The sequence below is a fragment of the Notothenia rossii genome (genome assembly GCF_949606895.1).
Source record: "Notothenia rossii genome assembly, chromosome: 8".
NCBI lineage: Eukaryota > Metazoa > Chordata > Actinopteri > Perciformes > Nototheniidae > Notothenia > Notothenia rossii.
The window spans coordinates 80,020,185-80,047,551 of record NC_136906.1 but is presented as its reverse complement, the minus strand read 5'-3'; the positions used below and the strand labels follow the sequence as shown (position 1 = coordinate 80,047,551).

Below are 27,367 nucleotides of genomic sequence, written 5' to 3'. Positions count from 1 at the left end.
ACAGGGATGAAGATCATTTAACTCTTGTTGTCTTTCTCTCTCAATATCTCCATCGTCAGTGACTGAGCACCAGGACACTGATGAGGTGACGTTACGCTGCTCTGTGACGACTAACGGGTGGCAGAGTCCTGCACGGGTCTGATTTTCAAGACCCGCTCCCGCCCCGCACCCGCGACGTGCAATACCGAACCCGCCCCGCTACCCGCACATATTACCAATTAGTTCCGCAACCCGACCCGACCCGTCGCCACAGGATCCGCAACCCGACCCGAACCCGCATATATGAGCAGTGAAAACATGCAATTATTAACACACGCAGTTGCATATTTCTCTCAAAAAGCGTGGGATGTTGGTTATTCTCTCCATCTAGGAGGACACCAAAAGCCTCCCAGACGTTGGATTTCGCTCTTGAGGAAGTGTTGGAAAATGCTGTATTCTCCGCTAGAGAGCTTCACCTCAGCCATTCAGAATGTGGCGCGCTCAGAAGCAGATTGATGCGCTGCAGAAGTTATGATTATGCACGGTCCCGCGGGGGAGAGGTCTGAGGATTTAAACTAAATTATTATTATTTAAATATATTTATTATGCAACACCCGCGACCCGACCCGCATCATCTTTGTTTTACCCAGAACCGAACCCGGAAAAAAGTGTTTGAAAAAATACCACCCGCGAATCACCTTTTTTGCGGGTCACCCGTCGGGTACCCGCGGATACCCGACCCGATGCAGGACTCTGACGGGTGGTGCAGACACAGAGTGAAGTGGCTGCTTCAGGGTCGAGATGTGGATGAATATCAAAAAGATATGAAGAAATCAGAAGACTCTGTGACCTTTCTGACTTCTCCTGTTGGTTACACATCAGGGTTTCATTGATTTACTTGTCAACAAACTGATGATCACACAGGATCCGTTTCCCTGTTTCGCTTCAGCCCTTCTTCCTCAGGTCAGAACATTGGGTTTATTTTAGAAGTTTTAGTTTCACATTTTAACGGTACAAAGGTTCACGGCGCAGACAGTTTGTGACTGAAGACTTTTGTTCATCTGTTCAGGTGAGGACACAAAACCAAGAACTGAAAACGAAATCAAATCAGGTTCCACTACGACACCTTCAGTGATCAGCGACGCTCCAACTGAACTACCAGGTAGTGACAAACATTTATTTTTTCTCTTCGTCCTTCTTTCCCCCCTAACTTCTTAACTTTCTAATGGAATAAATAAGAAAACAGTTATTTGATGATCTCACTCTGTGTTGATGAATTGGCAGTTTCTGCTATGTTGAACTCTAAAACCTAAAACATGAATATCTTCCATGTGTGTATTCTCTCCAGGTCTCTTGAGGCTCATCGTGGTGTCTGTGGGTTTAGCAGCTGTCATTATGATCGTTGTGGCGGTCAACATATGGACAAGAATTAAAGGTGAGAACATTCACAGATGAAACGTAAAAACAAGAACTGGATTTTTTTTATTGTGGAAACTAAATATGGCTCTCTCTCTTTTATTTTCAGAGAAGAAAACACAGATGGATGAAATCAGTGTGAGTTTTTAAAACAAAATAACTGTTTCTTTCTCTCTTTCATTATAAACTAGAAGAAGACAGAAATAAACAGCACAAGTGAAGAGGATGCACATATTAGATGAACATGGAATATAATGCAGTTCATTACAGACACAAAGCACAGCCTCCAGAGAGACCATAGATCTGAATCAACACCTCGTTGACACCGTCAGTAACAACATGATGAGTTCAGGTTAAAGAGGTGATTAGCTAAATGACATCACAACGTATACAATATTCAAGTGAGTGAGAATGAATCAGATTAGTTGTGTGATTACTTGGAAATCAACTCATGGGCTAAAATGAGATGACACAGATTTATTTCCAAATTGCCCCGGATAAACATTTGGCACATCTGGTACCACTGGATAAGCAACAACTCCCTCCAACTGAATAGCAGCCAATCAGAGGCCATTCTGATTGGAACACCCCATCAAACACACAAAACAGATATCCCTCATATCAGCATCAATGGCCACTCCATTCCCCTCTCCACATGTCAGTGGGTGACATGTTAGGGTTAGGGTTAGGGTTAGGGTTAAACCTGACTGGTTTTCGGACCCCCCCAGACCCCCCCAATAAAGCAAAAATGCACGTATCAGAGTGGCCTTTTATTGTGGCCAGCCTAAGGCACACCTGTGCAATAATCATGCTGTCTAATCAGCATCTTGATATGCCACACCTGTGAGGTGGGATGGATTATCTCGGCAAAGGAGAAGTGCTCACTATCACAGATTTTTTCAGATTTGTGAACAATATTTGAGAGAAATGGTTATTTTGTGTATATAGAAAATGTTTTAGATCTTTGAGTTCATCTCATGAAAAATGGGAGCAAAAACAAAAGTGTTGCGTTTATATTTTTGTTCAGTGTAAGTAACCGGATCAGAGTAACATTAAGTACAGTCCGCGGCATATCACATCATAATGTATCATATATCTCCTTATCTGAGTCAGCTGAGCCGTATCTGGCCGTGCAACACTCACAGTGTCACATACTGTATGCAGAAGGATTATTTTAAGCAACACATTAAGTTGACGAAACACTCGAGTCAAATGTAATGAAAGTCAGATGGTGTCTTAGACGGGGCAGTGATATCATAAACCTGTTAATGTACGCATTCAAACACTTGTTCTGTTACCAGCTGTATTCACCTTGCAGGTGCAGCTATGTGGCTTTGATCCTGGATCAAGTGTTTAAGTCATGGATGTTTAAAGTTTAACGTCTTCATATGTCTAATATTATAGTTGACTTTTCATTCAGGAAGTATGACGCTGCGCTGTCAGTACGCTTCTCCATGTTTGTGATTGGTCGAATGCTCCAGATACCACCCCTTTCATGTGAACGCGCACCTAACTAGATAGGACACGGCTGGCTTTGGCGATCCACTTGATAACCCGCGTCGTAGGACCGTTTAGCGAGAGCGCGTATGTTTTGGATTAGGCCAACCGGCTAACTCAAACATATCCAGGTTAGGTTGAACCAGCTTCGTAGTACAGGCCTCTGTTCCACACCGCATTTTACTGACTGTCCTTTATTTTTTATGTTATTTTTTTAAACCTTTTATGCTCTTTTTAGTTTTAATATTACCATATTTTATTCAATATGCTCCTTTAGATATGTTTTTATTTGTATTTGTTTTATTATTTTCTCCTTATAGCTTTGTGAAGCACCTTGAGATGACGCTGTCTTTAAAGTGTGCTATACATAGCCGTGGGAACATGTTTCAAATGGGGGGTGCTGTGGGGATGACACCAGGGCCGGTTTTGACCAATTTGCTGCCCTATAGACAAGATTTTAGCTGGCAATGAAAAAGCTCTACAAAAGACCAATACACTACAAACAGAGAAACATATTGACATGGTGGACAGCTTATATAAAAAGGCTTCAAATGTATACTATTTAGTATTGCATGAACATTGAACATGTTTTAATTGGGGGGTGGACTTCACATCCTCTAGGCTAGGGGGTCCGGGGGTGCCCCCCCGGGAAGATTGTTTTTAACATTTTAAAGTAAAATGCTTCAATCTGGTGCACTTTGAGCGCCCAATTACTAGAGACTGATCTAGAGGGTACAACTCTAAACACCCATATGAAAAAGATCGGTTTGCATTTTAATAATCAAATAAGTATGTGAACATAACCGATAGCCTACCATAGACAATAACAAATAAATGTAGGCTAACTTGTTTTAGTTTTGTGGTTCATTTATATCTCATCAGTTTACATTTATTTATTTATGCATATTTTTAAATCTCTCCAGTTTTAAACGATATCTTTGGTTTACTGTCCTATAGTATACATTGGAATGATTTCAAACCTGTTTTTATTTATCCTAATAATTATAAAGGTGTCCCTTTGAAGTATTTGCTTACATAAATTGTGATCAAAACGTTTGAGACTCACTGAGATAACTTAGACTAAAGTGAAATATCTAAACACTCAGAGTCCTTTACCTCACTGAGCCTCTCAGTCTGACAGGACAGCACTCTCTCTCCACATTATTGTAGAAACAGCTTCTTATATCCGTTAGCGCAGCAGAAGCTAACAACAATCCCCGCCGGTACCGGTGCACCCCCTCTCTCTATCTCTCTCACTTTGGCTGTGAGCTGCGGGCGCTTGCTAAGCCAACATCCCCCACTTTCATCACTACAGCGCCCATCGTACGGAGCAAATGGAAAATGTAACCGGGGTGAAAACGGTGTTATCTTTACTTAATTATGAATGTTGTTACGTCAAGGCTGAAAATTCATTTTTTTTTAAAATTATATTTGTATTTAATCTTATGGAAGTGCAGATCCCCTGTCCTCCACCAGGGGGTGCTGCAGCACCCTCAGCACCCCTACTTCCCACGGCCCTGCTGCTATTATATAAATCAAATGTATTATTATTATTAAGGCCAACTCAGTGTTGTTGTTGTCCTCAGGTGTGTTATGATGTAGATGATGGTACAGTGATCTATGAAAACATCTGATCTCCTGATGGAGTTTGAGCAACACTTCTGCCTCCATCAGACTCCACTGATCAACAACGTCTGCCTCCATCAGACTCCACTGATCAACAACGTCTGCCTCCATCAGCATGGAAGATTCTAAGATCATTTTAAATGTTGTATTGTTTTATCTATATTTGGATTTATTAAGCAGATGGATTTTAGCTTATTTGAACAGGAAATCACATTAAATTCTTGTTAACTTTCCTTCTGTTTCAGAACTGATTTGAATATAATGATTGTTTTTGAAACTACAACAGCTGGAGCTCATTTTAATATCTCTGTGTGCAGAATAACTTATGTGAATGTATTTCCACGTAGCATTGCTGTTCACACATATATTTCTCTTAGGTACATTGCCTTGTTTTTTATGCTGCTGCAACGCAAACATTTCCCAAATTGGGATTAATAAAGTACCGACCGACCTGCCTGCCTGCCTGCCTGCCTGCCTGCCTGCCTGCCTGCCTGCCTGCCTGCCTGCCTGCCTGCCTGCCTGCCTGCCTACCTACCTGCCTACCTACCTGCCTGCCTACCTACCTGCCTACCTACCTGTCTGCCTACCTGCCTACCTACCTACCTACCTACCTACCTACCTGTCTGCCTGCCTGCCTACCTACCTACCTGCCTACCTACCTACCTACCTGTCTGCCTACCTGCCTACCTACCTACCTACCTGTCTGCCTGCCTGCCTGCCTGCCTACCTGCCTGCCTGCCTACCTACCTACCTACCTACCTACCTGTCTGCCTGCCTGCCTGCCTGCCTGCCTGCCTACCTACCTACCTACCTACCTACCTACCTACCTACCTACCTACCTACATGTTGATGTGTTTGAATGTTCAGCCTTAATGATGTCAGTCCCAGTTTCCTCTTGTTTAACCTGATAATATATTCTGTAAATAAAGAAATGTTTGTCTACGCTGTGCTCTTCCTCCGCCTCCTCATCCATGAACTCACAAGAGTAGTTCATCTAAAATCAGGCATCACTACGACAGCTTCTGCAATCAGCGATGCTTCAACAAAACTGTTCCCAGATAACACAACATCATTTTGTATTTTTCAGAATAAGGTATTTGCCAAATAAAGTTACTTCATTTAGATCAAGTGCATTTTAATCTCCAATATACAGCAGTGTTTCCCATTCATCGATTCATTTGTGCACCACAAATGAATATCATCCGCCACAAATAGATCTCATAATGGTGGTCTAATGGATAGTGAGGTGGGCTGATGATCGGAAGGTTGCGAGTTCACCAGGAATACCACCACTAGTGTGCCCTTGAGTAAGGCACTTCAGTTACTAGGAGCATGTCCCTGTTGGTCATTGAGAGTCACTTTGGAATAAGGCGTCTGCTAAATCCCTAATTTGTAAATTATATTTTTGGCAGAATAAACCCCCAGCTCCTCCACTCCGGTGTGTCTCACTCATTAACAACGCCACACAGAGCAACAAGAACGTTGTCTGCTACAGTAGCCATGAACTCGCATGTATTTTCTTATTTGACGGGGGGTGGGGGCCACCTGAATAGGTTAAGGGGCCTTTCTTGCCCAATCAAATTCTGTGGGAAACACTGTAGTGTCTCTCATTGTCCTGTTGAACTCTAAAACCTACATGAATATCTTCCATGTGTGTATTCTCTCCAGGTCTCTTGAGGCTCATCGTGGTGTCTGTGGGTTTAGCAACACTCATTATGATCGTTGTGGCGGTCAACACATGGACAAGAATTAAAGTGAGAACATTCACAGATGAAACGTAAATATATTTCATATTTTTAAATGTGGAAACTCAAGTCGACTTTCTCTCTCTCACAGATGGAGGAAATCAGTGTGAGTTTTTACAACAAAATACTGTTTTTACAGTTGTTTCTTTAGACTCTACATTATAATCTGTATATAGACCGAAGAGAGAGAAACAAGCAAAGGCTGGTTTACCTAAATTACATCGAACAGGATTTTCCAAATGTAATGTTTGGATCTGAAACCACCTCAGTGTTGTTGTTTGCCTCAGGTGCGTTATGATGTGGACCAGGGGTGGGGAACCTTTTTCCTCTCAAGGGCCATTTCAATTTTTTCAACATCCTCCGAGGGCCGTACCTACAGCCCATTCATTTGGCCTTTCTTTCATGCTGTGCAAAAGAAAGAGCAACCTCTGAATCCAGATATCTCACTATGACTCGTGCATGCATGCATTCATGTGCACGGTTCATCTTCGTCTGATCATCGGTTCCATCGGGGCGAAAAATGCCCGATGGCACCGATGATCAGACGAAGATGACACAATTTGACAAGATGCCCTCACGAGTGCCTTACGAAGGGCAAAATGGACACACGAATTCAACACGAAAATGAACCTTCTCAAGGTCCTTCGGCAATTTTTTGGCATGCCAAAGATTTTGCCACCGCTCACGAAGTTGCTGCCGGAGCCTGAGAAACTCCACCGGCGGTCATACGATGGCTTAAGATGCCCTAGCGAATGGCCCGATGTTGTTACGATCAGAGCCGAGTTTGAACATTTCCTTAATCGTGTGTCCATCTGGTGTCGATTTCGGGACAGTGTGACGCGGGCTTTACGGATGATAGGAAAGGAGCTTCGAAACTTCCTTTAGAATCTCCTTTAGCTTAGGGAACACTGGACCATCCTTTAGGAAAGGAAAGGAGAACATTCTGTCCCACAATACCTTGCGGACGCAACCGTGACTGAACATTCGGTCGTTCACGGAAACAACCGACCGTGACCGAGTTTCAAGTTTCATGTTTGTTGCATTAGATTGGATCAATGCATGCAGGAACGTTCAACTTTAGAAAAACACTTCTCAAAATGTTTTGACGTCTACGACACATCCAGATATACAAAAACGTAAAGTCCCTTCTAGAAGGTGGAGTCCTACTTATCACAGGAAGTGGGTGCAGCATCTCTCAGATAAACCACTTTCTCAGACGCATCTCATCAGAACAAGAGATAGAGGGAGCAGAGAGACGGAGAATCACGATGGATGAGTTCAAACGGATTAAAATGTCTTTATTTCTCGTTCTGCTGCTTCAGTCTACAGGTAAGAGTAGAGATGATGTGTATATGTATAACAGGAACATTTAAAAAGCGTATTTATTAATGTCGTAAATGGAAATGTATGAGCTAACCTTCATTTAAACACGACAGTCCAGTAGCTTTTTCATTTTTCAGCAAGGTGAATAGTGAGTTTAGCTCTTGGAAACCACTGATGAGGCACATATAGAAACTTTGTGCTCTAAAATAATATTATCACTGATATTATTAGTAACACTTGTTTCCCTGCATATTCTTTATACGTCTCTCTTACCAGCAGCAGTAACTGATCAGGAACACTTCCTCACTGTCAGAGTTGGAGAGGAAGTCACTTTGCCTTGTAGCGGTGTGACAGAGGATCAGGGCGGATGTAACCGTACTGGCTGGCTCGTCACTAATTCAGGATGCACAACAGTAGAGCTGGTTGCTCTTGGAGAGATTGTTGAAGAAGCTAGAGCTGAATCAGACAGACTGAGAGTTACAGAGAACTGTTCTCTGGTTATAAAGAATGTCACAGAGGAGGATGTTGGTCGTTACTTCTGGAGACAGTTCAGATCAGGACGAGATGAAGGCGCTCTGGTTCATCTGTCTGTTGTCACCAGTGAGTATATTTACATCAGTGTTTTAAACTGTCTCTATAGAACAATAAACTGAAACATTACAATAATTATGATTACCCTGATGACGTTCATTTGACTCCCATTTTCTTTCTCTCACGATATCACCAGTGACTGAACATCAGAACAACGATGAGGTGACGTTACGCTGCTCTGTGAAGGCGTCTGTGCGGTGCAGGCACACGGTGAAGTGGCTGTTTGGAAGCCGGGATGTGGATGAATATCAAGAAGATATGAAGACATCAAAGTCTCACTACGAGGCCTCGGTCACATTTCTGACTTCTCGTGTTGACTACAGATCAGGGTTTCGTTTATTCACATGTGAAGTAACTGAGTACAAGGGAGAAGTACTTCTGTTTCCCTTCAGCACTCCGTCCTCAGGTGAGAACACATGTTGAGATGTTTCAAATCAAACCCATTCATTACAAACAATATTTGTATTTTATGAACTCATTTAGTTCCAGATAAAGTTACTCCATTTAGATCAAGTTCATTTCAATCCCTGATACATCTCTCTTTGTCCTATATTAGAACTCTAAAACCAACATGAATATCTTCCATGTGTGCATTCTCTCCAGGTCTCTTGAGGCTCATCGTGGTGTCTGTGGGTTTAGCAACTCTCATTATGATCGTTGTGGCGGTCAACATATGGACAAGAATGAAAGGTGAGAACATTCACAGATGAAACGTAAACATGTCATATTTTTAAATGTGGAAACTCAAGTCGACTTTCTCTTTACTTTTCAGAGGAGAAAACACAGATGGAGGAAATCAGTGTGAGTTTTTACAACAAAATACTGTTTTTAAAGTTGTTTCTTTAGACTTTACATTATAATCTGTATATAGACCAAAGAGAACGAAACAAGCAAAGGCTGGTTTACCTAAATTACATCCTACACGACTTTCTAAAACCAACTCAGTGTTGTTGATGTTGTTGTCCTCAGGTGCGTTATGATGTAGATGATGGTACAGTGAACTGAGAACACATCAGACCTCCTGATGGAGTTTGAGCAACACTTCTGCCTCCATCAGACTCCACTGATCGACAACGTCTACATCTATCATCGTGTTTCACATCAGGAAGACTTTAAGATCATTCTGAGTTACTCATTGTTCTAAGTTAGATTTATTTAGCTTGGTTTTAACTTCCTTTAGCAGGAAAGAGCATTTCTCTTTTTTTATTTGTTACTTCCTTATATTGGCTGAAGAGTTCAGAGCTCATTTAAATATGTACTGATCATCTTTGAAGATACTGCAGCTTGAGGTCAGCTTATTATCTCTGTGTGCAGAAGAGTCATTTGACCCTCCTTTCATTTAGCTGAGCTGTGCTGGGATGTGTTTGAGGGGTTCCCCCCTTGATGGAGTCAGTAACAGTCCTCTCTTTCTAACATGTGATGACCTTATCATCTGAAAATAAATAACTGTGTATCTTAGTCTTACCCTGTGTTCTGTGACTCCTTCGTGTATTTCCAGTGTTTTAGTGGGCAGTGTTTATGTACTCTGATGTCCTTTACATCACATCTCATTCAGACAAGAAGAGCAAACAACTTCCATGACGAGCAAGCATCCTGCATTAGCTTTGAATCAGACCAACCATTTTAAGGTGCTTTATTTTGACATTAGAGCAAGTTCAATGAAAGTGGACGGCTTCAAATAAAAAAAAACTTCAGCTCTCATGAAATATGATGTGAGAATGCAATGTTCCCAGCAGCCTCATACCGGACTGACCACAGATCAGATTAAACCTTGTGCAGCACTCTATAAAGTGTTTTAGGGACATGTTCTTTCCCGCCTATGAAATGTCATGTAATCCATGCCTAAAATGCTCAAACATGCACTAGTTGTGTTAAAGGTACTTTTAAATACAATTGTAAAACAAGTGGTTTCAGTGTGTACTTTTTAAAATTTTTTTAATTCTGTCCCACAATACCTTTCGGCCTGAACCCTGACTGAACATTCGGTCGTTCACGGAAACAACCGACCGTGACCGAGTTTCAAACATTCAATATTAGAAAAACACTTCTCAAAATGTTTTCACGTCCACGACAAATTTAGATATACAAAAAAGTAAAAACACTTCTAGAAGGTGGGTCCTACTTATCACAGGAAGTAGATGCAGCCCCTCAGATAAAACACTTTTTTAGACACATCTCATCAGAACAAGAGATAGAGGAAGCAGAGAGACGGAGAATCAAGATGGACGAGTTCAAACGGATTAAAATGTCTTTATTTCTCGTTCTGCTGCTTCAGTCTACAGGTAAGAGTACAGATGATGTGTATATGTATTGCAGGAACGTTTAAAAAGCCAATTTATAGATGTTGTTCAATTGATTTGATCAGCCAACCTTCATTTAAACCTGGGGTGTCAAACTCAATTTCATTGCCAGCTTCATTAGCATTATATATCATATAATATATATAACATACGGTATTATATTACATTATTGCCTCTGCATTGGATTATTATTGGTAATAACTTCATATCTACGTCTGGAAGCAGAAATCTAGGGCAAATATTCAACAATTGCTTAAAACAATGGGTTTGGTAACAAAAACATGGTTGTGCATCGATATATTGTGAATGCACGTGGACACAAAATGACTGCATGTGTTTGCTCACTAACATTATCCTGTGTTACTGTTAGGCCTACATAAATCCCATGAATGTATGAGACTTACTTAGCCTCATCATACCTCATCAATTAGATATTGATAATTAGATCAAGCACTATTTAAGTAGGCTATAAATAATTGTAATTCAGCAAAAATATTTGAATAGTCTGAAAGCCAAGAGTTTGAAACCCCCTGTCCCAGACCTGTCACTCACGGGAGGATCAGAGAGGAGACGGTGAGGCAGAAGTTTTCCTCCTGCATTCACAAACGTTACACTGTCTGAATATATGACCTTCAAACTCTGCAAGCCAAGACCTCATGTTTTTGAATCGGCCAAAGCACCCGAAACGCAAGTTCTTTTTAAAACATACACCGACTGACTCTCACTTCCTCCAGCTCTTTCACTGGCCGCCTCACTCAGAGTGCCGCTGATTAAAACGGCTGATATAAAGACGCTTCAGTGGCATGTCACAGAAGGAGATGCATTGTGGGACATGTAGTTTATGAGCACCGTGGATCTATAAAGCGTCATATAAGCGTATAAAAGATGTTTTATATTCTTTGCAAGCTCTCCCGGGCCACATACAATGAGGTCTTGGGGTTAAAACCTGTGATTTACTGTTAGTTTTAGTAGTTTTATCAAGTAGTCTTTTTTCTGGGAGGTAAATAGTGAGTTTAACTCTTGGAATCCAATAATAAGGCACATTGAAACTTTGGTAAATGTAGGATTTTCCTAACACCAACTTCTTTATATTTCTCTCGTGTTTACAGCGGCAGTTAAAAGACAGCCTTCGCTCTTCTTCACTGTCAGAGTTGGAGAGGAAGTCACTTTGCCTTGTAGCGGTGTGACAGAGGATCAGGACGGATGTAACCGTACTGACTGGACCTTGAATCATTTAGGACCCAGAGAAGTACCTCTGGTTAGACGTGGGCAAATTGTTGAAAAAGCTAAAGCTAAATCAGACAGACTGAGTGTCGTAGAGAATTGTTCTCTGGGTATGCAGGAGGTCAGAGAGGAGGATGCTGGTCGTTACATCTGCACACAGATCAGATCAGGACGACAACAAGGAGAAGACGCTCGTGTTTACCTGACTGTTGTTAGCTGTGAGTATTAACATCACAGTGTTGAAAACTGCATCTATAAATACACTGAAACATACCAGCAGTTATGATTACAGTGATGAAGTTCATCTAACTCTTGTTGTCATGTTTCTCTCAATATCTCCACCTTCAGTGACTCAACGTCAGGACTCTGATGAGGTGACGTTACGCTGCTCTGTGTTGAACAATGCATGGTGCAGACACACAGTGAAGTGGCTGTTCCAGGGTCAGGGTGTGGATAAAGATCTCAAAGATATGAACACATCAGAATCTCACTACGAGGCCTCTGTCACATTTCTGACTTCTCATGTTGGATACAGATCAGGGTTTCATTTATTTACTTGTCAACTAACTGATGATCACACAGGGGAAGTATTTCTGTTTCCCTTCAGCCCTCCGTCCTCAGGTGAGAAAACATGTAACATTAAAGTCACTTTAAACTCACCCATTAATTACATAAAACATTTGTATTTTATGGCTTTAAAGTGCTAGTATAACATCACAACAGATGGTACACTAAAGACAGTTTGATACTGAAGACTTTTATATTTTATAATAGAATCATTTTTAACTGAACACGTTTTGTGTTTTTGGCTTATTTTGAAAGAATACATCTGAAACCTACAACATAAATGTGTGCATTCTCTCCAGGTCTCTTGAGGCTCATCGTGGTGTCTGTGGGTTTAGCAACTCTCATTATGATCGTTGTGGCGGTCAACATATGGACAAGAATTAAAGGTGAGAACATTCACAGATGAATCGTAAATATATTTCATATTTTTAAATGTGGAAACTAGTCGACTTTCTCTTTACTTTTCAGAGGAGAAAACACAGATGGAGGAAATCAGTGTGAGTTTTTACAACAAAATACTGTTTTTACAGTTGTTTCTTTAGACTTTACATTATAATCTGTATATAGACCGAAGAGAGAGAAACAAGCAAAGGCTGGTTTACCTAAATTACATCCTACAGGACTTTCTAAAACCAACTCAGTGTTGTTGTTGTTGTTGTTGTTATCGTTGTTGTTGTCCTCAGGTGCGTTATGATGTAGATGATGGTACAGTGAACTGAGAACACATCAGACCTCCTGATGGAGTTTGAGCAACACTTCTGCCTCCATCAGACTCCACTGATCGACAACGTCTACATCCATCATCGTGTTTCACATCAGGAAGACTTTAAGATCATTCTGAGTTACTCATTGTTCTAAGTTAGATTTATTTAGCTTGGTTTGAACTTCCTTTAGCAGGAAAGAGCATTTTACTCTTTTCTTACTTCCTTATATTGGCTGAAGATTTCAGAGCTACTTTTAATATCTACTGATTGTTTTTGAAGATAAAGCAGCTTGAGCTCAGTTTAATATCTCCGTGTGCTGTGTCTGCTGTGCTGGGATGTGTTTGAGAGGTTTTCCCCCTTGATGGAGTCAGTAACAGTCCTCTCTTTATAATAGGTGATGACCATATACTCTGCATTAAATAACTGTGTATCTTAGTCTTACCCTGTGTCCTGTGATTCCTCTGTGCATTTCCATTGTTTTAGTGGGCAGCGTTTATGTACTCTGAATGTCCTTTAAATCACATTTAACTCAGACAATACAATAAGTGCAAACAACTTCCATGACGAGCAAGCATCCTGCATTAGCTTTGAATCAGACCAACCATCTTTCTTTTTACATTAAAGCAAGTAAAATGTAAATGGATAGTTTCATCAAGAACAGAGACCCTTCAGCTCTCATAAATAAGATGCGAGAATCTGCAATGTCGACTTAACTGTTAGTATCGTTCGCTGCCTTATCGCTCCAGAAAGCCAACACCCGCCTTACTGGATATCCGTTATTGATCTCTGCAGCTGATCTAATACATTTGAAAATCACTAGCTTCACACCGGACTTCAGATAAAAGATTGAACTCACATTAATCTAAACCTAAAGTGTTTTGTTTGAGGGTAATTCCAGAATTGGAAGACATTTTCTGTAGCACCTGAAATGTCATATAATCGATGCCCTAGTTGTGTTAAATATGATACACTGCTTAGTTCAATACTATATGCTGATTGGTCAATTTGGACATGTCAGAGGTTATTTAGTTAGTTGATGTAATAATAACCCTTCTGGCTGATCAATTAAATACTCTAAATATGTTTAGCTGAATATCTTGATGGATAACAGCTCGTGTACTTATTATCAGTGTTTGATCAAATCAAAAAGATATTAATCCAACATATTTTGAGTATTAATATGAAATAAAAATAGTTATGTCCTATGCAACCAGTGTAGTCATTTGACCCAGCACTGATTTTGAGTCTCTGGTTCACATGACCTGTAAGCTATTGAAGAAATATTCTTATTTTTCCATTAAAAAATATTAATTTATAATACTCAAGAGTTTTCAACTGCAACAAAAGGTGTGTCCTATGCACTGCAGCCAGTGTAATAGTTTGATCCAGCACTGATATTGAGTGATTAGGTCACATCACCTGGAAAAGATTGAAGAAATATGCAAATGTTTCCATCAAAATATCAAAATATAATATTATTACAAGTATTACAATCCAGTTAAAAGATTTGTGTCCAACAAATGTTTGCTAGAGTGGATTTTGTTCAAATTCACATGACTGGGAAGGTGTCAATTTATTGAAAATGAACATTGTTCTTGTGTCATTGAAAGAGTAATTAGTTGATGATCCCCAAGTGAAAGCCTTGCTACCTGTCTCGACTCCCACTGACACTGACTTTTTATCCACCCCACAAACATTATGCATTACATTAATGCACATCTGTGAAAAACATCTTGTTCCTTTTTCTCCTTCTTAATACTGTGAGACATGTTCATGCTCAAGTCTGACTGTTTTTTTTGCACACGTCAGCACAGCCCTCCACTTTAAAATATAATTCACTGTAGTTTGCCATTTACGGACGAGGTGTTTTTTTTTTTAGCTTTTAGGGTTCTTCTTTACATATTTAAATTTGGTGTAAACATTTGTCTTTAGTGTTCTTTTTTTAAAGCTAAATTATTTCTTGAAAATGCTTATTTTGTATGATCCTTATATATTTATTTTTGACATACCATTGCAAATTATTTTCTTAGATGGTTTAGGTTCGCACAACCAGATACCAGGGCAAATACCCTTTATGTGTTAACGTATCTGACAATAAACTTGATTCTGATTTTGACACTTCTTGTATGGCGGAGGAGAGCTCACCATCGAAATACAGCCAGGATAAACTGACGCTGAATATCCAACCTAAAACCTAGCTTCACCAAATATCCAACCTAAAACTAACTTCACCGCGGTACAGAATCTCAAACTACAGACATAGCTAACGGACAGTTCAGTAAACATTAGCGTCACACAGAGAAAGGGCTTGGCCCGGGGGTGTGTATTTCACTCACCCTTATTTGTAAAGGAAGGCCATTATCCTTTCTTACATACAGTAGAAGTGAAGTGGTCAATAACCGTTGAATTCCCGCCAGCCTTTAGGTCCTCCACAACATTAGAGTCAACTGATATTTAGCTATCTAACTAGCTGCTGAAGTTTTGCGCTAAGCTAGCCACTTTGCCCGGACATCATTTTCGTTATTAAAAGTCAGAATTCCTAATTGTTCCTCTCCGTACGAAGCTATGGTAGTCCGGGAGTTGTCCAGCCATACCATTTAATTTAGAGTTGATGGTTAATTTAGTAAAACAAAAGGTCGTTTTCCTCAAACTTCAATCTCCGTAACTACACTTGCGAATGTGGTTGCCTGGTAACGTCATTGATGTGATGTGATTGGTCGGGAGCCAGAGGCCGGTTGGCTTCCCTTGACCCTGACCTATCACAGAATGGCAGGGCCCGACGAAGACCTCTTCTGATTGGTCAATTCCTCAACAAAAAAAAAGTCCCTTTAAAGAACATAGAACATATATTTTCCATACAAAAAATCAGGCGAAGGGATGTAAAATACAAAACGACAAAGAAAAGCAGTGTTACTATATTGCTTTAATTATTGGTAAAGATGTAGAAAATTAGTTTTGGAGGCAGCCCATCTCTTTTTATGAATTTCCCCTAGAAATAACAAAAAATCTGCATCCATACTACTTATGCCATAGGTATATCGTTTGTCCTGTTTTTCATCATTCCAAAACATTCTACTACACATACATTCATTGTACTTGTAAATTAGGAAGAAATTAGAGGATTCAACCCTCTTTATTTGTTGTCAACTTTTCACACACACGAAATGTAACCTCTTCATTTAACCCATCCTAGGAGCAGTGGAGGCACAAGTAGTGATGGCAGTTTGACACTGAAGCTTCGAACAGAGCTTCAACCCTGGACTTCCTATTCCATACACAAGTTATTGAGCCGTTTCCGCTCTACATCCTGAACTCCTCCCTTCGATGCAATGCACTTCCGTTTTGGCGGACTGGGTTTGTTTTGCTAGCTAGCTCCGTTGTGCCGACAAAGCACTGATATCGCAGAGACAAAGAGGATATAACAATTACAACATGAAGAAAAGTGGTTCGGGAACTACGTGTGCGGTAGTTGGTTGCAATCACTCGAGAAAGCACCTGAACGAGTGGTTAGATAGAGAGTGCTACGACCACAAACCAGCACCCAGCACCCAGCCATGTTGTTCATTAAATACAGATAAACACAACAAATACTGCATGCATTGTATTTTTTAATATTATATATGAATATTTTCATAGTGATGTAATTGTGTGGGCTGCTTTTATATTTTAATTTGTAATACCTGTTAGGATTAAACATGTGATCTTTCTTGTTGAAGCCATTTCTTTAGTTTCCTCTCAACAATTAATTAATTCAGTGTTATTTATGTACAGTATGAGCTTAATATGAATGATGAACTGTGTTAAAAGAAATTGTAGCACTCTAAGGAACATATGAAATGCAATAATGCAATAACAGTGCAATAATGAAATTAAATTACATCAAACTTTATTTTCACTCAAACAGTACAGGCACATATGATATATTGCACAGCATAAAGAGATCATGTAAATTGTGCATTATGTAAACAACAGACAACTGTTGGCTCCTGTGGGCATGGCCTAAATAAGGCAGTTTATTTTGGTTTTATGCTGGGCCACGTCGTCATGTTATCCTCCCAGTTTTGCACTGAATTCGGGTGGGGGAGAGTAACGCCATCTCCAGTCAAAGAAGTAGAATCGTGTTCCCAAGCTAGCATCACTGTTAGCATCGAAATCGCTGTGTTTACACCAGTGGCCGTCTGACTGTTTACATCGGTTTACACCGACAGACGCTGTGCAAAAGACTTCCGGCGGAAATGAAGTGCATTTGTGTAGGGTTATGGCGCGTAAACTTGTCTATAGAAGCAGTGCTTCGAGGCTTGCTTACAAATCACGTGACATGTGACGTCCGAAGAAGCAACTGCTTCAAATCACGTGACATGTGACGTCCGCACCAGCAACTGCTTCATTTCCTTGAATGAATCAACTCACTGGTTCGCCGTCCAATCAGGTGATTCAATGCACTGCCTCGTCTCTATTCTGACAGGTGACAGGTTGAAACAGTTTCAAATTTGAGCGCTTCAACACTTTATAACCGCTCTAAACAATGCGCAATGTGTGGGTTGTTGTCGTAGTTTGCATTGTTGCTGTTGAGTTGTTGTTGGCATTGCATTTGAATTGGATCATTATAGAGCAAGCCAGGAAGAAAAATAGGTCGTTCTGGCTCGTGAAACACTTCGAAATGTGGAGAAGTTGTGAACAAAAAGACAATGAGTAATATAAAAGCACTTCGATGGTCTAAGGAATTGATAGCCCAGTGGATAGAGCCGGCGGCCAGGATGCGGCGATATACTCCGCGCAGCTGGTTTAAAGTTCGGAATAGTTAAACTTTTAATCATTGCTTTTCAACTTTAATACTTTAATAACTGATAAAAGGCCGTCTCCACCCCAAAAAATGTCAAGTACTCTCTAGTCTCTTCTCAATAACCCAATACACACTATTATCAATCTTTAATTGCAAATAGAACATGATATTCTGTGTGTGTGTGTGTGTGTGTGGAATATTTTTCAAGGCAAAGATACGTTAAACCCACTGCAGCCTTGCACTTCGCCAGGAGAGGTCGCTGTAACTGAAGCTTCGAGAAATGAACCTATTTCCGACACAATTGTCCAAGTGGTTCGACGCTTCATTCAAAGCTTCATTTTGCCATCACTAGGCACAAGTGCAGGAAAATTAAATATCAAGTCTAAATATTTGCAGTGTATATAGTGTGTACAAACATGTATTAAATAAAGCTCCTTAACTTTGAGCAAAAAGTGTGTTCCAATTTCTTCTGGCCTTCTACATTGAGTGTAATACCGCGTTTCACCACAGTCTTTCAGTCTGTCAGGGCACCAGACAGTCTGATTCAGCATCACATTTTAAGGGGCGCTGTTTCACTGTCTAATACCCATATAGTTGTTACAAAGTGATATCAATTATTTAATCAAATAGCTCTCGAGCACCCCTTAGTGACCAACTTGCATGTCAAATATTTCAAACATTTTATTTACTTTTCTCCCCGAAGTGTGTCGATATATGTATTTTTTAATGGTCAACTAATTTTACAACGAAAATGTGTCCCACAACATCAAGCCAAGCACTACTGCTATGGGTACACCAAAGGAAAATCCTCTTTTTTCAGTCTAGAGCTTTCAGTTCTCTTCCTCTAAATATCAACATTTGTCCTTGCCTTGTTAGTATCATTACATTATGCTGCTAGCATGTATCCCTGAGCTAAAAGCTAACATTTGAATTGATCTGCAACCCTTTTAGTATCATTGTAGTAAAAGTGTTAATGTATAATCTACATGTTCACCTTATTATCCTATTGGCACCAGGGAGCCTGAGCATGATAGGGTGCAACAATTGAAAAGAGGTGCTGCAGCACATTAAAGCATGGAGACATGTCCCAGTAGACACTATGATATACACCTGGAAATGAGTATAGTAGGGCCCCTTTAATCTACCCTATTGAAATATAAATAAAATGCTTTAAAAAAAAACTATGAAATGATAAACATGTAGCTTTGAATGATATGCAGTTACCCTTTTCTTCATTAAGTAAAAAGGACAACCAGCATCAGTAGAGACAGTAAACACATTTTATTTTGTCATCTGCATTTACAGCTGGAATTCGGGGAATTCGAACACGACGTCTTTGCCAGTGAGTTTCTTGTAGACACCGGAGTACGTCTCCACCTGAAAGATGAGCACAAAAAACATACACTTTAAATATCACTTGTGTAAAAGTGTTGACAAAAACCAGACTTGTTTTCCACCCAATATTGTCATGGTGGAAATGCAGATACATTTATTATTATTATTCTACAACCAACTCCTGACATTTAGTAAAATAAAGGTCAGATGAAAACCCAGTGCCTAAAATCTTATCCTATTAAAAAGCTAAATGTAGACTCATGTACACGTTCCATTATGGCCGACAAAACACAATTACATAGGCATTTAAATTCACGTTTCCAAGTCACGATGCCTCTTTTACAAACAGATACTGTGCACTGCATGGTTTAGCCCCCCAGTAATGGCCCCAAAGGACTCTGGGAAGATGTAGGAATATACAGGACGCCCATCTCTGGAGAAGAGCTTTGTCTCCGACATCGTGGAACGGGACTTTACGTCTCAGCTGAACGCTACGCTCCCATACGCCACAAGGACAGAGCCAGGAGAGCAACCTCGCTGGATATCCATGTCGGGTTCACACACAATACACACCTTCATCATCACCATCATCATATCTAAACATCTTTCTCATACCAGGTTGTGGAAGAGGTCTGTTTTTAGTTTATTGAAACCTCATGTATCATTAAAGCTATGATTCATTGTGTCTTGATGTTCAGTTTCAGAAGGAGCAGCATGAAAGCAATGCAAAATGATCATGAAATAACGTTTTCAGTTTGCTTTAGACTTATTTTAAGTGTCTGAACGTAGCATAACATTTCTTTTAAAAGTTCTCAGAGCTAAAGTTCTTATTTGAAGTAGACATGCTTTTTCACGTCTCAATTAATGTTTTAAACAATCGATGCATTGGATGCTTTTCAGACGGCCAACCAGAATAGCACCTATGAGGGCTTCAAGTTTTCAAAATACACGATCACTTAGTTTCAGATCATTGTCAATTTAAAACTGTGGGGTTCTGGTTCGTTATAAAGACGTCTGCAAGGCTTTGTGTCAATGCGTCTGACTTACTATAAACCAAAGGATTAACGAGGTAACGATGAATTGAAGTGGTTTATGTTATCTGAATATACGGTCACATCTACGTGGACTCACTTTGTGTTCCACGTTGTTCTGCTGAGCTTTGTCCAGGTGGATCTTGATGAGCCGACTGCAGTCCTGCTTCACTCTGATCCTCTTTCCAACGATCTCGCTGGGGAACACCAGGTCCTCCAAGATGGCATCGTGGACCGCGGTCAAGGTGCGGCTGAGGGGGAGCGAAGGAACAATTCAAGTTAAATACCCAACTCTCCTGCGGGGTGTATAATCAGCCCGGAGATCTCTGAATAGAAAGATATAGCCAAAAAGTGATAATTGTTTTTAATATTTTAATAAATTGGGTTCTATACGAGTGTAAAACCCCCCAAATTCACTTCTACTATCCTCTATGTTATATCTACTTGCTTTTCTGTGATTAACATCAGAGGACATTTAATATGTTAAGTGTTGGACTCTTGGCAGAACTAAAAACATCAAGACTCAAGGTTAGATGGAGACAAACCTCAGGATTTAAGAATTTAGTTTGTCATTTATCTGCATTTTCCAATCCGTAAAATAACTGGCAGACGAAATAAATATAACTAAGTGGCAAACTTAGTCAAACTTACAGTAACATACTTTCATACTTTGACATTAAATACTGTCAGAATGAACACATGTCCAATATAAAAAGCAAACCATCGTTTACACGTTTCATTATGGCCGACAAAACACATTACATAGGCACTTTCATTCACGTTTCCAAGTCACGATGCCTCTTGTACAAACAGATATTGTGCACTGCATGGTTTAGCCCCCCAGTAATGGCCCCAAAGGACTCTGGGAAGATGTAGGAATATACAGGACGCCCATCTCTGGAGAAAAGCTTTGTCTCCGACATCGTGGAACGGGACTTTACGTCTCAGCTGAACGCTACGCTCCCATACGCCACAAGGACAGAGCCAGGAGAGCAACCTCGCTGGATATCCATGTCGGGTTCACACAGAATACACACATTCTTCATCATCATCATCATCATCATCAGTAAACATCTTTCTCATACCAGGCTGTGGAAGAGGTCTGTTTGTATCTTTGAAAGTTTATTTAAACCTCTAGTCATTAAAGCTATGATTCATTGTGTCTTGATGTTCAGTTTTAAAAGTAGTAGCAAGAAAGGTGCTTTTTAAAGTACCACGGCTTCAGATGACATTTTGTTATGGATTTATTGTCAAAGCATTTCATATATTTAGTGCTATCGGGATGTTAAGAGCATTCCATGGAATATAAAAAGTGTTTCTGAAGTGAATTACCCACCCCCCCACCTTTAATCTAAATTGCACTTTTTAGTTGTCATGTCTTACAAAAACCCTAAGGATGTTGAGTATATAAAAGAATACCATACAGATCCACATCAGAAAGGCTGGAACCAGTGAGCTGTGGCGTACAAATGGCTTCAATGATCAGGTTTCACACGTTTGGATTTAATGAATAACCTCAACATGAAGCTATTTTGCTAATTGATTGCAACAATTTCCTAGTTTTCGTTGTAATAAGGCGTTACGGTGGTGTCTCAGAGTAAAGACTAGAAAGAGTGATATAAAAAACAAACAATAGTTTCCTGGATAATCCAAGCAACAAAAAAGCTGATTATTCCCACGCTCAGGGTCAATCTGAGTTGGTGTTTTATTAAACATGTCTCACCTCCTGGGACGCTTCTGCTTGTTCTTTGTGCGACTTTTCCTGGTGGGTTTGGGCAGAATTCTCCTCTGAAAAACAACATGGTCTCATTAACCTCCAATCAGGATCCACACACATTTAAACCGCTTCAAATTCAATTCATTCAAGAACATCGTGAGTCAGGGTCAGACTGATATTCGGGCGCAGTATTGGATATAACCTGCTGAAAGTCTCTTTCCTCCTAGCCTTACTCGACAGCTTCAGAGTCGAGAACGTGCTTCTTTCTGCATTAAACAAAACATTTCAATAGAAAATGTCAATACTTATAAATGAAGTTTTGACAGTCACCAAATTCTAGCTATTGACTTTAAATCAAAATGTGTCTTTACACGCCCATATCAGTCAAACCCTAACACATCAGATACTGTGCACTGCATGGTTTAGCCCCCCAGTAATGGCCCCAAAGGACTCTGGGAAGATGTAGGAATATACAGGACGCCCATCTCTGGAGAAGAGCTTTGTCTCCGACATCGTGGAACGGGACTTTACGTCTCAGCTGAACGCTACGCTCCCATACGCCACAAGGACAGAGCCAGGAGAGCAACCTCGCTGGATATCCATGTCGGGTTCACACAGAATACACACATTCATCATCATCATCATCATCAGTAAACATCTTTCTCATACCAGGCTGTGGAAGAGGTCTGTTTGTATCTTTTAAAGTTTATTTCAAAAGGAAATCTAACTGCTGCATGAGGTGAAAGGTCACGCCTCTCCAAAATGTTGGTTTCCAAACACTTGGTGACATTATTTAAAATCATTCTGGATATTTTTGAGGAGTAGAATTAAATTTCTCAGACCAACTTAAAATCACAAACATGTGAAGATGCATTTTTGTTATACATCTAAGTGTAGTACAATTAAACTATTACCAGAGATGGTTCATATTTTGATGCACCTGATCATATTATAAAAAGGTATTATCCAGATAAGGGACGCAGTAGTTAACGCTATAATATGACTCAGCAGACACTATGGAGGTCACAACCAGAAATGTAGGAGTCATAAAGTCAGTCAGTAAAAAGAATTCAATATTGGAGTAAAAGAAGGAAGTCTATTGTTCAAAAAAATTAGTTGTTTTAAATATGAATAATTAGCTGGTTGTGATGCATTCACTCAGCAGACCTTACGAGGGGTCACCAGTCTTAAATAAGTCAATCAAACAGGTATTGAACCGGGAGAGACCTCCTCCACAACCCGGCAGTACTGATCCATCCATGATGATAAACTCAGGCAGACATCTCCCTCCTGCTCACCTGTGCAATGAAGACAACGTGCTTCCCGCTGAACTTCTTCTCGAGCTCCCTCACCAGACGCACCTGGATCTTCTGGAAGGACTTCAGCTGAGGAACGGGAACGAAGATGATGATGGCTTTCCGACTGCCACCCACCTCGATTTCCTAGAGACAAAACCAACACACTTAATGACAGAAGAAAACAAATGATGAACCCTGATCATTTAAAAACACAAAAGCCACTGACTGGTGAAGATACATTAGACTTTCTACAGGTGGAAAGGAACATTTAATCATCAAACAGTTGCTGATAAAGTGAAGAAATCCCACTGTTCACAGCAGATTAATGCGAGCATGCTCATGACAGTAAACATTAGTTAAAGCCCTTGTGTAAAATAATGTGCTCTGCGTGGTTTCCCATCACAGTAACTCAAAGTGTCTTGGGAGGTAATTGGCATCTTTATCAATAAATATAATGACTGGCAGATCAAAGCGAACTTAGTGAAAGTTGCATAAAGACGTTTGTCATTTAGCATGAAATATCAATGTGCACCTGTCTAAAACCAAAAGATTAAACTTGAATACTAAATGTTTCTTTATGCTGGACAGGAGACACTAACATCATGGTTTCCCATCACAGTAACAGCCACTCAGGAGTCTTGGAAGTTAATTGGCATCTTTATCAATATATATAATAGTGACTGGCAGATCAAAGCAAACTTAGTGAAAGTTGCATTAAAAAAGTGACCTAAGATTTCCATTGAGATATCTGCACTGTAGCTACGTACAAATGACATCACAATGTACACCTGTCTAAAACCAAAATGATGTTTCTTTAAGCTAGACAGAACAGAAATGCATTTAGATTCACGTTTCCAAGTCACGGTGACTCTTGTACAAACAGATATTGTGCACTGCATGGTTTAGCCCCCCAGTAATGGCCCCAAAGGACTCTGGGAAGATGTAGGAATATACAGGACGCCCATCTCTGGAGAAGAGCTTGGTCTCCGACATCGTGGAACGGGACTTTACGTCTCAGCTGAACGCTACGCTCCCATACGCCACAAGGACAGAGCCAGGAGAGCAACCTCGCTGGATATCCATGTCGGGTTGTTATTTCAAAAATATTTGAATGTAGACCTAAGAGAGGATGAGTAGAACTGTCCCTCTACCTTTGCTGCAGTGATGTTCAGCTCTCGCAGCTGAGCCTTGAGGTCGGAGTTCATCTCCAGCTCGAGCAGAGCCTGCCAGGAGAAACAAGACAAATCATTCTTTAGTTTTATATAAATGCAACTTCCTGACACATGTACAAGCACAACCATTATACCTCATAACTGGACATACTCTGGCAGTTTCTATACAGTTCATATTTCTGTTTACATGCAGAGAACAACCTGATTTCTGATCTACGACACCGACAGGTGATTTTCTGTGATTAATACTTATATCAAAACAAATTCACACATTCCTTCTGGCATCCAATGTGCACTGCATGGTTTAGCCCCCCAGTAATGGCCCCAAAGGACTCTGGGAAGATGTAGGAATATACAGGACGCCCATCTCTGGAGAAGAGCTTTGTCTCCGACATCGTGGAACGGGACTTTACGTCTCAGCTGAACGCTACGCTCCCATACGCCACAAGGACAGAGCCAGGAGAGCAACCTCGCTGGATATCCATGTCGGGTTCACACATTCATCATCATATGTATACATCTTTCTCATACCAGGTTGTGGGAGAGGTCTGTTTTTATCTTTTAAAGTTTATCTTTAAGGAAATATGTTGAACAAATCCAAGCCTCAAACATCTGCATCTTAAAAAAATACTTCAAAATGACACTATATTTTATAGTAGGAAGCAGCATCACCAGCAATGAGGTAATGTGTGTTTCAGGGCAACACTGAAAGCCATATCTAATAGGTTCAAGATCTGACAGCATCTCATCAGAACATCTCAGGATTCTCAACACAAACACACAACAAGCAGCTTGACAAACTCAAACATATGATTAAATGTGAAACCTGGTCTTCTTACCTGAGAGATCCCAGACTCGAACTCGTCAGGCTTTTCGCCATTAGGCTTCACTATTTTGGCGCTGGTACTGAACATGGCCGTTGTTTCTGTGGAGGTAAATAAAAACATGAAAGGTTAGATAAGCATCAACGGCATCTCAACACACTTATGCTATCTTGGTATCGTCGTGGAGCTCCATCAAACTAGCATGCATTTAGGCTAGGCTATGACCAGCTTAATGCTAATTGAGTACAGCAGGCTAAGTCACAACCCTAGCCAATATATGAACTTAAATAGTGATACTTTCAACATTAACCCCCAACATATCAAACAGCCACAAAGTAAGCTAGACTCTGTGTTACAAACAAACAGCATGTTAGCCACAAGCTAGCTCTGAGGGAGTTAGCATGTTTCAACTGCCATGTACCTCTGATACAACCGAGGTTGAGTGGTTAACGTGGCAAACAGAAGTATTCAGTCTTATTTCACACAAAACTAAACATACAAAGAGCTTTGAATATCGAGTCTACTGCATTTACCGGGGAAACATTCTTTCTTTCTGAACACATGCACGGCCTGCTAAGCTAACTTCTGCCTCAGAACTCCGATCATACGGAGCTCCTCTACTACGCTTTATTCTCTCATATAAAACAGCCATCCGCATCCTCAAACTACATAATCTAAGGTATCAGAGCCTTAATGTGCCTTACGAAGTGTTTACGCAACAATTAAACAACATTAAAGCACATTTTCTGATAGAAAGGCCAGTCCTGGGAAGAGTGGCACGACTAACCTGTGTCAACGACGGCCAAGGAAGAGGCCGGTTCATCGCGAGAGTTGTACTAATCCAATCCGGAGAGGTATTTAGCCATCGCGAGATTTGACGCAGACCACGTTTCCAGTGCTGAGAGAACATCGCGAGAGTTGTATTTTTATTATTTTTTGTATTATACTAAACTTTATTGAACGTTGCATTCGCGAGAGTTGACACAGACTACGAATCCAGTGATCGTAAAACATCGCGAGAGTTATTTAACAAACGTTTAATTTCAATTATGAAACTGTATTTTTCTTTATTTATATGTCTACCCCTGATGTGAACTTTGTTTTATACGAAACATATGATGTTCATATATGCTTTTGAATAAATAAATAAATAAATATGTGACGGAAAACAAAACCACCTTAAAAAAACGCCCAAAACATCGCGAGAGTTTGGCGAGAAAACGGACTTTCAAGCTTTCCTAACATTACTTTTGACTTTCCTTTCTTTGTTGCTTTACTTCGGACTTTCAAGACTACAACAGAGGTTAAACTACTATCAAATTGACTAAAAATACTTTGTCAGAGTCTGTGGGTATTTTTGTGACAATAACAGTGAGCAAACTGACTGTTGCTCACTGTTAGCAAACCAGCTAATAATAAGGATATTAGCTGGTTTTAGCATCCTTTTCTGGCTGTGGACGTACACTTTTCTTTCTTTTTTAGAGCCAAACACACAGTCAGCTTTCTTTATAAATGATTGTTTAATTAGTTAAAGACACCATGATAGCCTCCCCAGCTGCGTTATGTTCAGACTGACTGGTGTTTTCAGAGCATTACGCAGGACTGTCTGCATTGGAGCCGACGACATGCCGAAGGGCAAGTTTTACTTTGCTGTGAGGAAAGGCTTCAAACCAGGAGTGTACAGCACATGGTGAGACTGTGTGTATGTATTACTGTCAGAAAATACTGTCTGTTTAGAAGAAAAATAACTGTCATTGATCCTGCACAGTGGAAGAGCAGGTGCAAACCAAACTCCATTTAAAAAAAAAAAAAAAATACCTGGTCATTTAATGTGTTTTTGATCTTCTGTTAAACAGCACACGTGCTATAAAGGTCATTTTGAATGGTTTTGTAATCGCAACAAACCATTTTTCAATTCGGCTTATGAACAATTCGGCTAAGAAACCATACAAACTGTCATTGATCTTGCAAAGTGGGAGAGGAGGTACACACCAAACTCCATTCAGAAATCTGGTGATTTAAAGTGTTTTTGATCTTCTGTTAAACAACACACCTGCTAGAAAGTTCAATTTAAAGGGTTTTTGGAAATGCAACAAACCATTCTTCAATTCGGCTTAGGAACAATACAAGTTAAAAGTAACATATACTTATTCCAAGTATAAAATACCTATATTCTGAAGAGTATCTAAGAGTATACACTATAAAATATACAGAAGAAATGTGAATACTCTCTAA

The 27,367-nt window shown here is 40.1% G+C and overlaps 4 protein-coding genes across 5 annotated transcripts in view; 3 read left to right on the top strand and 1 right to left on the bottom strand.

Annotated features, from left to right (window-relative positions):
* Positions 1–7,509: 7,509 nt before the first annotated feature.
* LOC307015276 (uncharacterized protein) lies at positions 7,510–10,048 on the top strand. Its single transcript, XM_079643792.1, has 6 exons — positions 7,510–7,592; positions 7,863–8,186; positions 8,314–8,583; positions 8,781–8,867; positions 8,950–8,978; positions 9,147–10,048. The coding sequence occupies exons 1-6, from the start codon at positions 7,532–7,534 to the stop codon at positions 9,180–9,182; spliced, it is 807 nt and encodes a 268-aa protein (XP_079499918.1). The 5' UTR covers positions 7,510–7,531; the 3' UTR covers positions 9,183–10,048.
* Positions 10,049–10,300: 252 nt separating this feature from the next.
* Positions 10,301–13,413, top strand: LOC307015275 (uncharacterized protein). 2 transcript variants are annotated; one of them, XM_079643791.1, is made up of 6 exons: positions 10,301–10,459; positions 11,587–11,919; positions 12,050–12,322; positions 12,568–12,654; positions 12,737–12,765; positions 12,952–13,413. In XM_079643791.1, the coding sequence occupies exons 1-6, from the start codon at positions 10,399–10,401 to the stop codon at positions 12,985–12,987; spliced, it is 819 nt and encodes a 272-aa protein (XP_079499917.1). In that variant the 5' UTR covers positions 10,301–10,398; the 3' UTR covers positions 12,988–13,413. The 2 variants fall into 2 exon arrangements, with proteins under 2 accessions (XP_079499917.1, XP_079499916.1); XM_079643790.1 differs by lacking the exon at positions 12,952–13,413 and having other exon boundaries at positions 12,737–12,922.
* A 5,608-nt stretch (positions 13,414–19,021) lies between these two features.
* Positions 19,022–25,978, bottom strand: rps7 (ribosomal protein S7). Its single transcript, XM_079643793.1, has 7 exons — positions 25,920–25,978; positions 25,148–25,233; positions 24,288–24,359; positions 23,137–23,280; positions 21,845–21,909; positions 20,222–20,372; positions 19,022–19,132 (listed from the first exon to the last, which is right to left on the bottom strand). The coding sequence occupies exons 2-7, from the start codon at positions 25,220–25,222 to the stop codon at positions 19,055–19,057; spliced, it is 585 nt and encodes a 194-aa protein (XP_079499919.1). The 5' UTR covers positions 25,223–25,233; positions 25,920–25,978; the 3' UTR covers positions 19,022–19,054.
* Positions 25,979–26,330: 352 nt separating this feature from the next.
* Positions 26,331–27,367, top strand: part of rnaseh1 (ribonuclease H1) — a 6,347-nt gene continuing 5,310 nt past the window's right edge. The window contains exon 1 of the mRNA XM_079643788.1: positions 26,331–26,822. Coding sequence (XP_079499914.1) covers positions 26,695–26,822 — 128 coding nt within the window. The 5' untranslated portion in view covers positions 26,331–26,694. The remainder of the gene's footprint in view (positions 26,823–27,367) is intronic.

Excerpts from the sequence above, each read along its gene's own strand:
- LOC307015276 (XM_079643792.1), top strand. The coding sequence starts at position 7,532 with ATGGATGAGTTCAAACGGATTAAAATGTCTTTATTTCTCGTTCTGCTG. Across the intron at positions 8,584-8,780 it reads CTTCAGCACTCCGTCCTCAG|GTCTCTTGAGGCTCATCGTG; the intron begins GTGAGAACACAT and ends CATTCTCTCCAG. Across the intron at positions 8,868-8,949 it reads CATATGGACAAGAATGAAAG|AGGAGAAAACACAGATGGAG; the intron begins GTGAGAACATTC and ends TTTACTTTTCAG.
- LOC307015275 (XM_079643790.1), top strand. The coding sequence starts at position 10,399 with ATGGACGAGTTCAAACGGATTAAAATGTCTTTATTTCTCGTTCTGCTG. Across the intron at positions 11,920-12,049 it reads TTACCTGACTGTTGTTAGCT|TGACTCAACGTCAGGACTCT; the intron begins GTGAGTATTAAC and ends CTCCACCTTCAG. Across the intron at positions 12,323-12,567 it reads CTTCAGCCCTCCGTCCTCAG|GTCTCTTGAGGCTCATCGTG; the intron begins GTGAGAAAACAT and ends CATTCTCTCCAG.
- rps7 (XM_079643793.1), bottom strand. The coding sequence starts at position 25,222 with ATGTTCAGTACCAGCGCCAAAATAGTGAAGCCTAATGGCGAAAAGCCT. Across the intron at positions 23,281-24,287 it reads TGAACATCACTGCAGCAAAG|GAAATCGAGGTGGGTGGCAG; the intron begins GTAGAGGGACAG and ends TTTTGTCTCTAG. Across the intron at positions 21,910-23,136 it reads ACGTTGTCTTCATTGCACAG|AGGAGAATTCTGCCCAAACC; the intron begins GTGAGCAGGAGG and ends GTTGTTTTTCAG.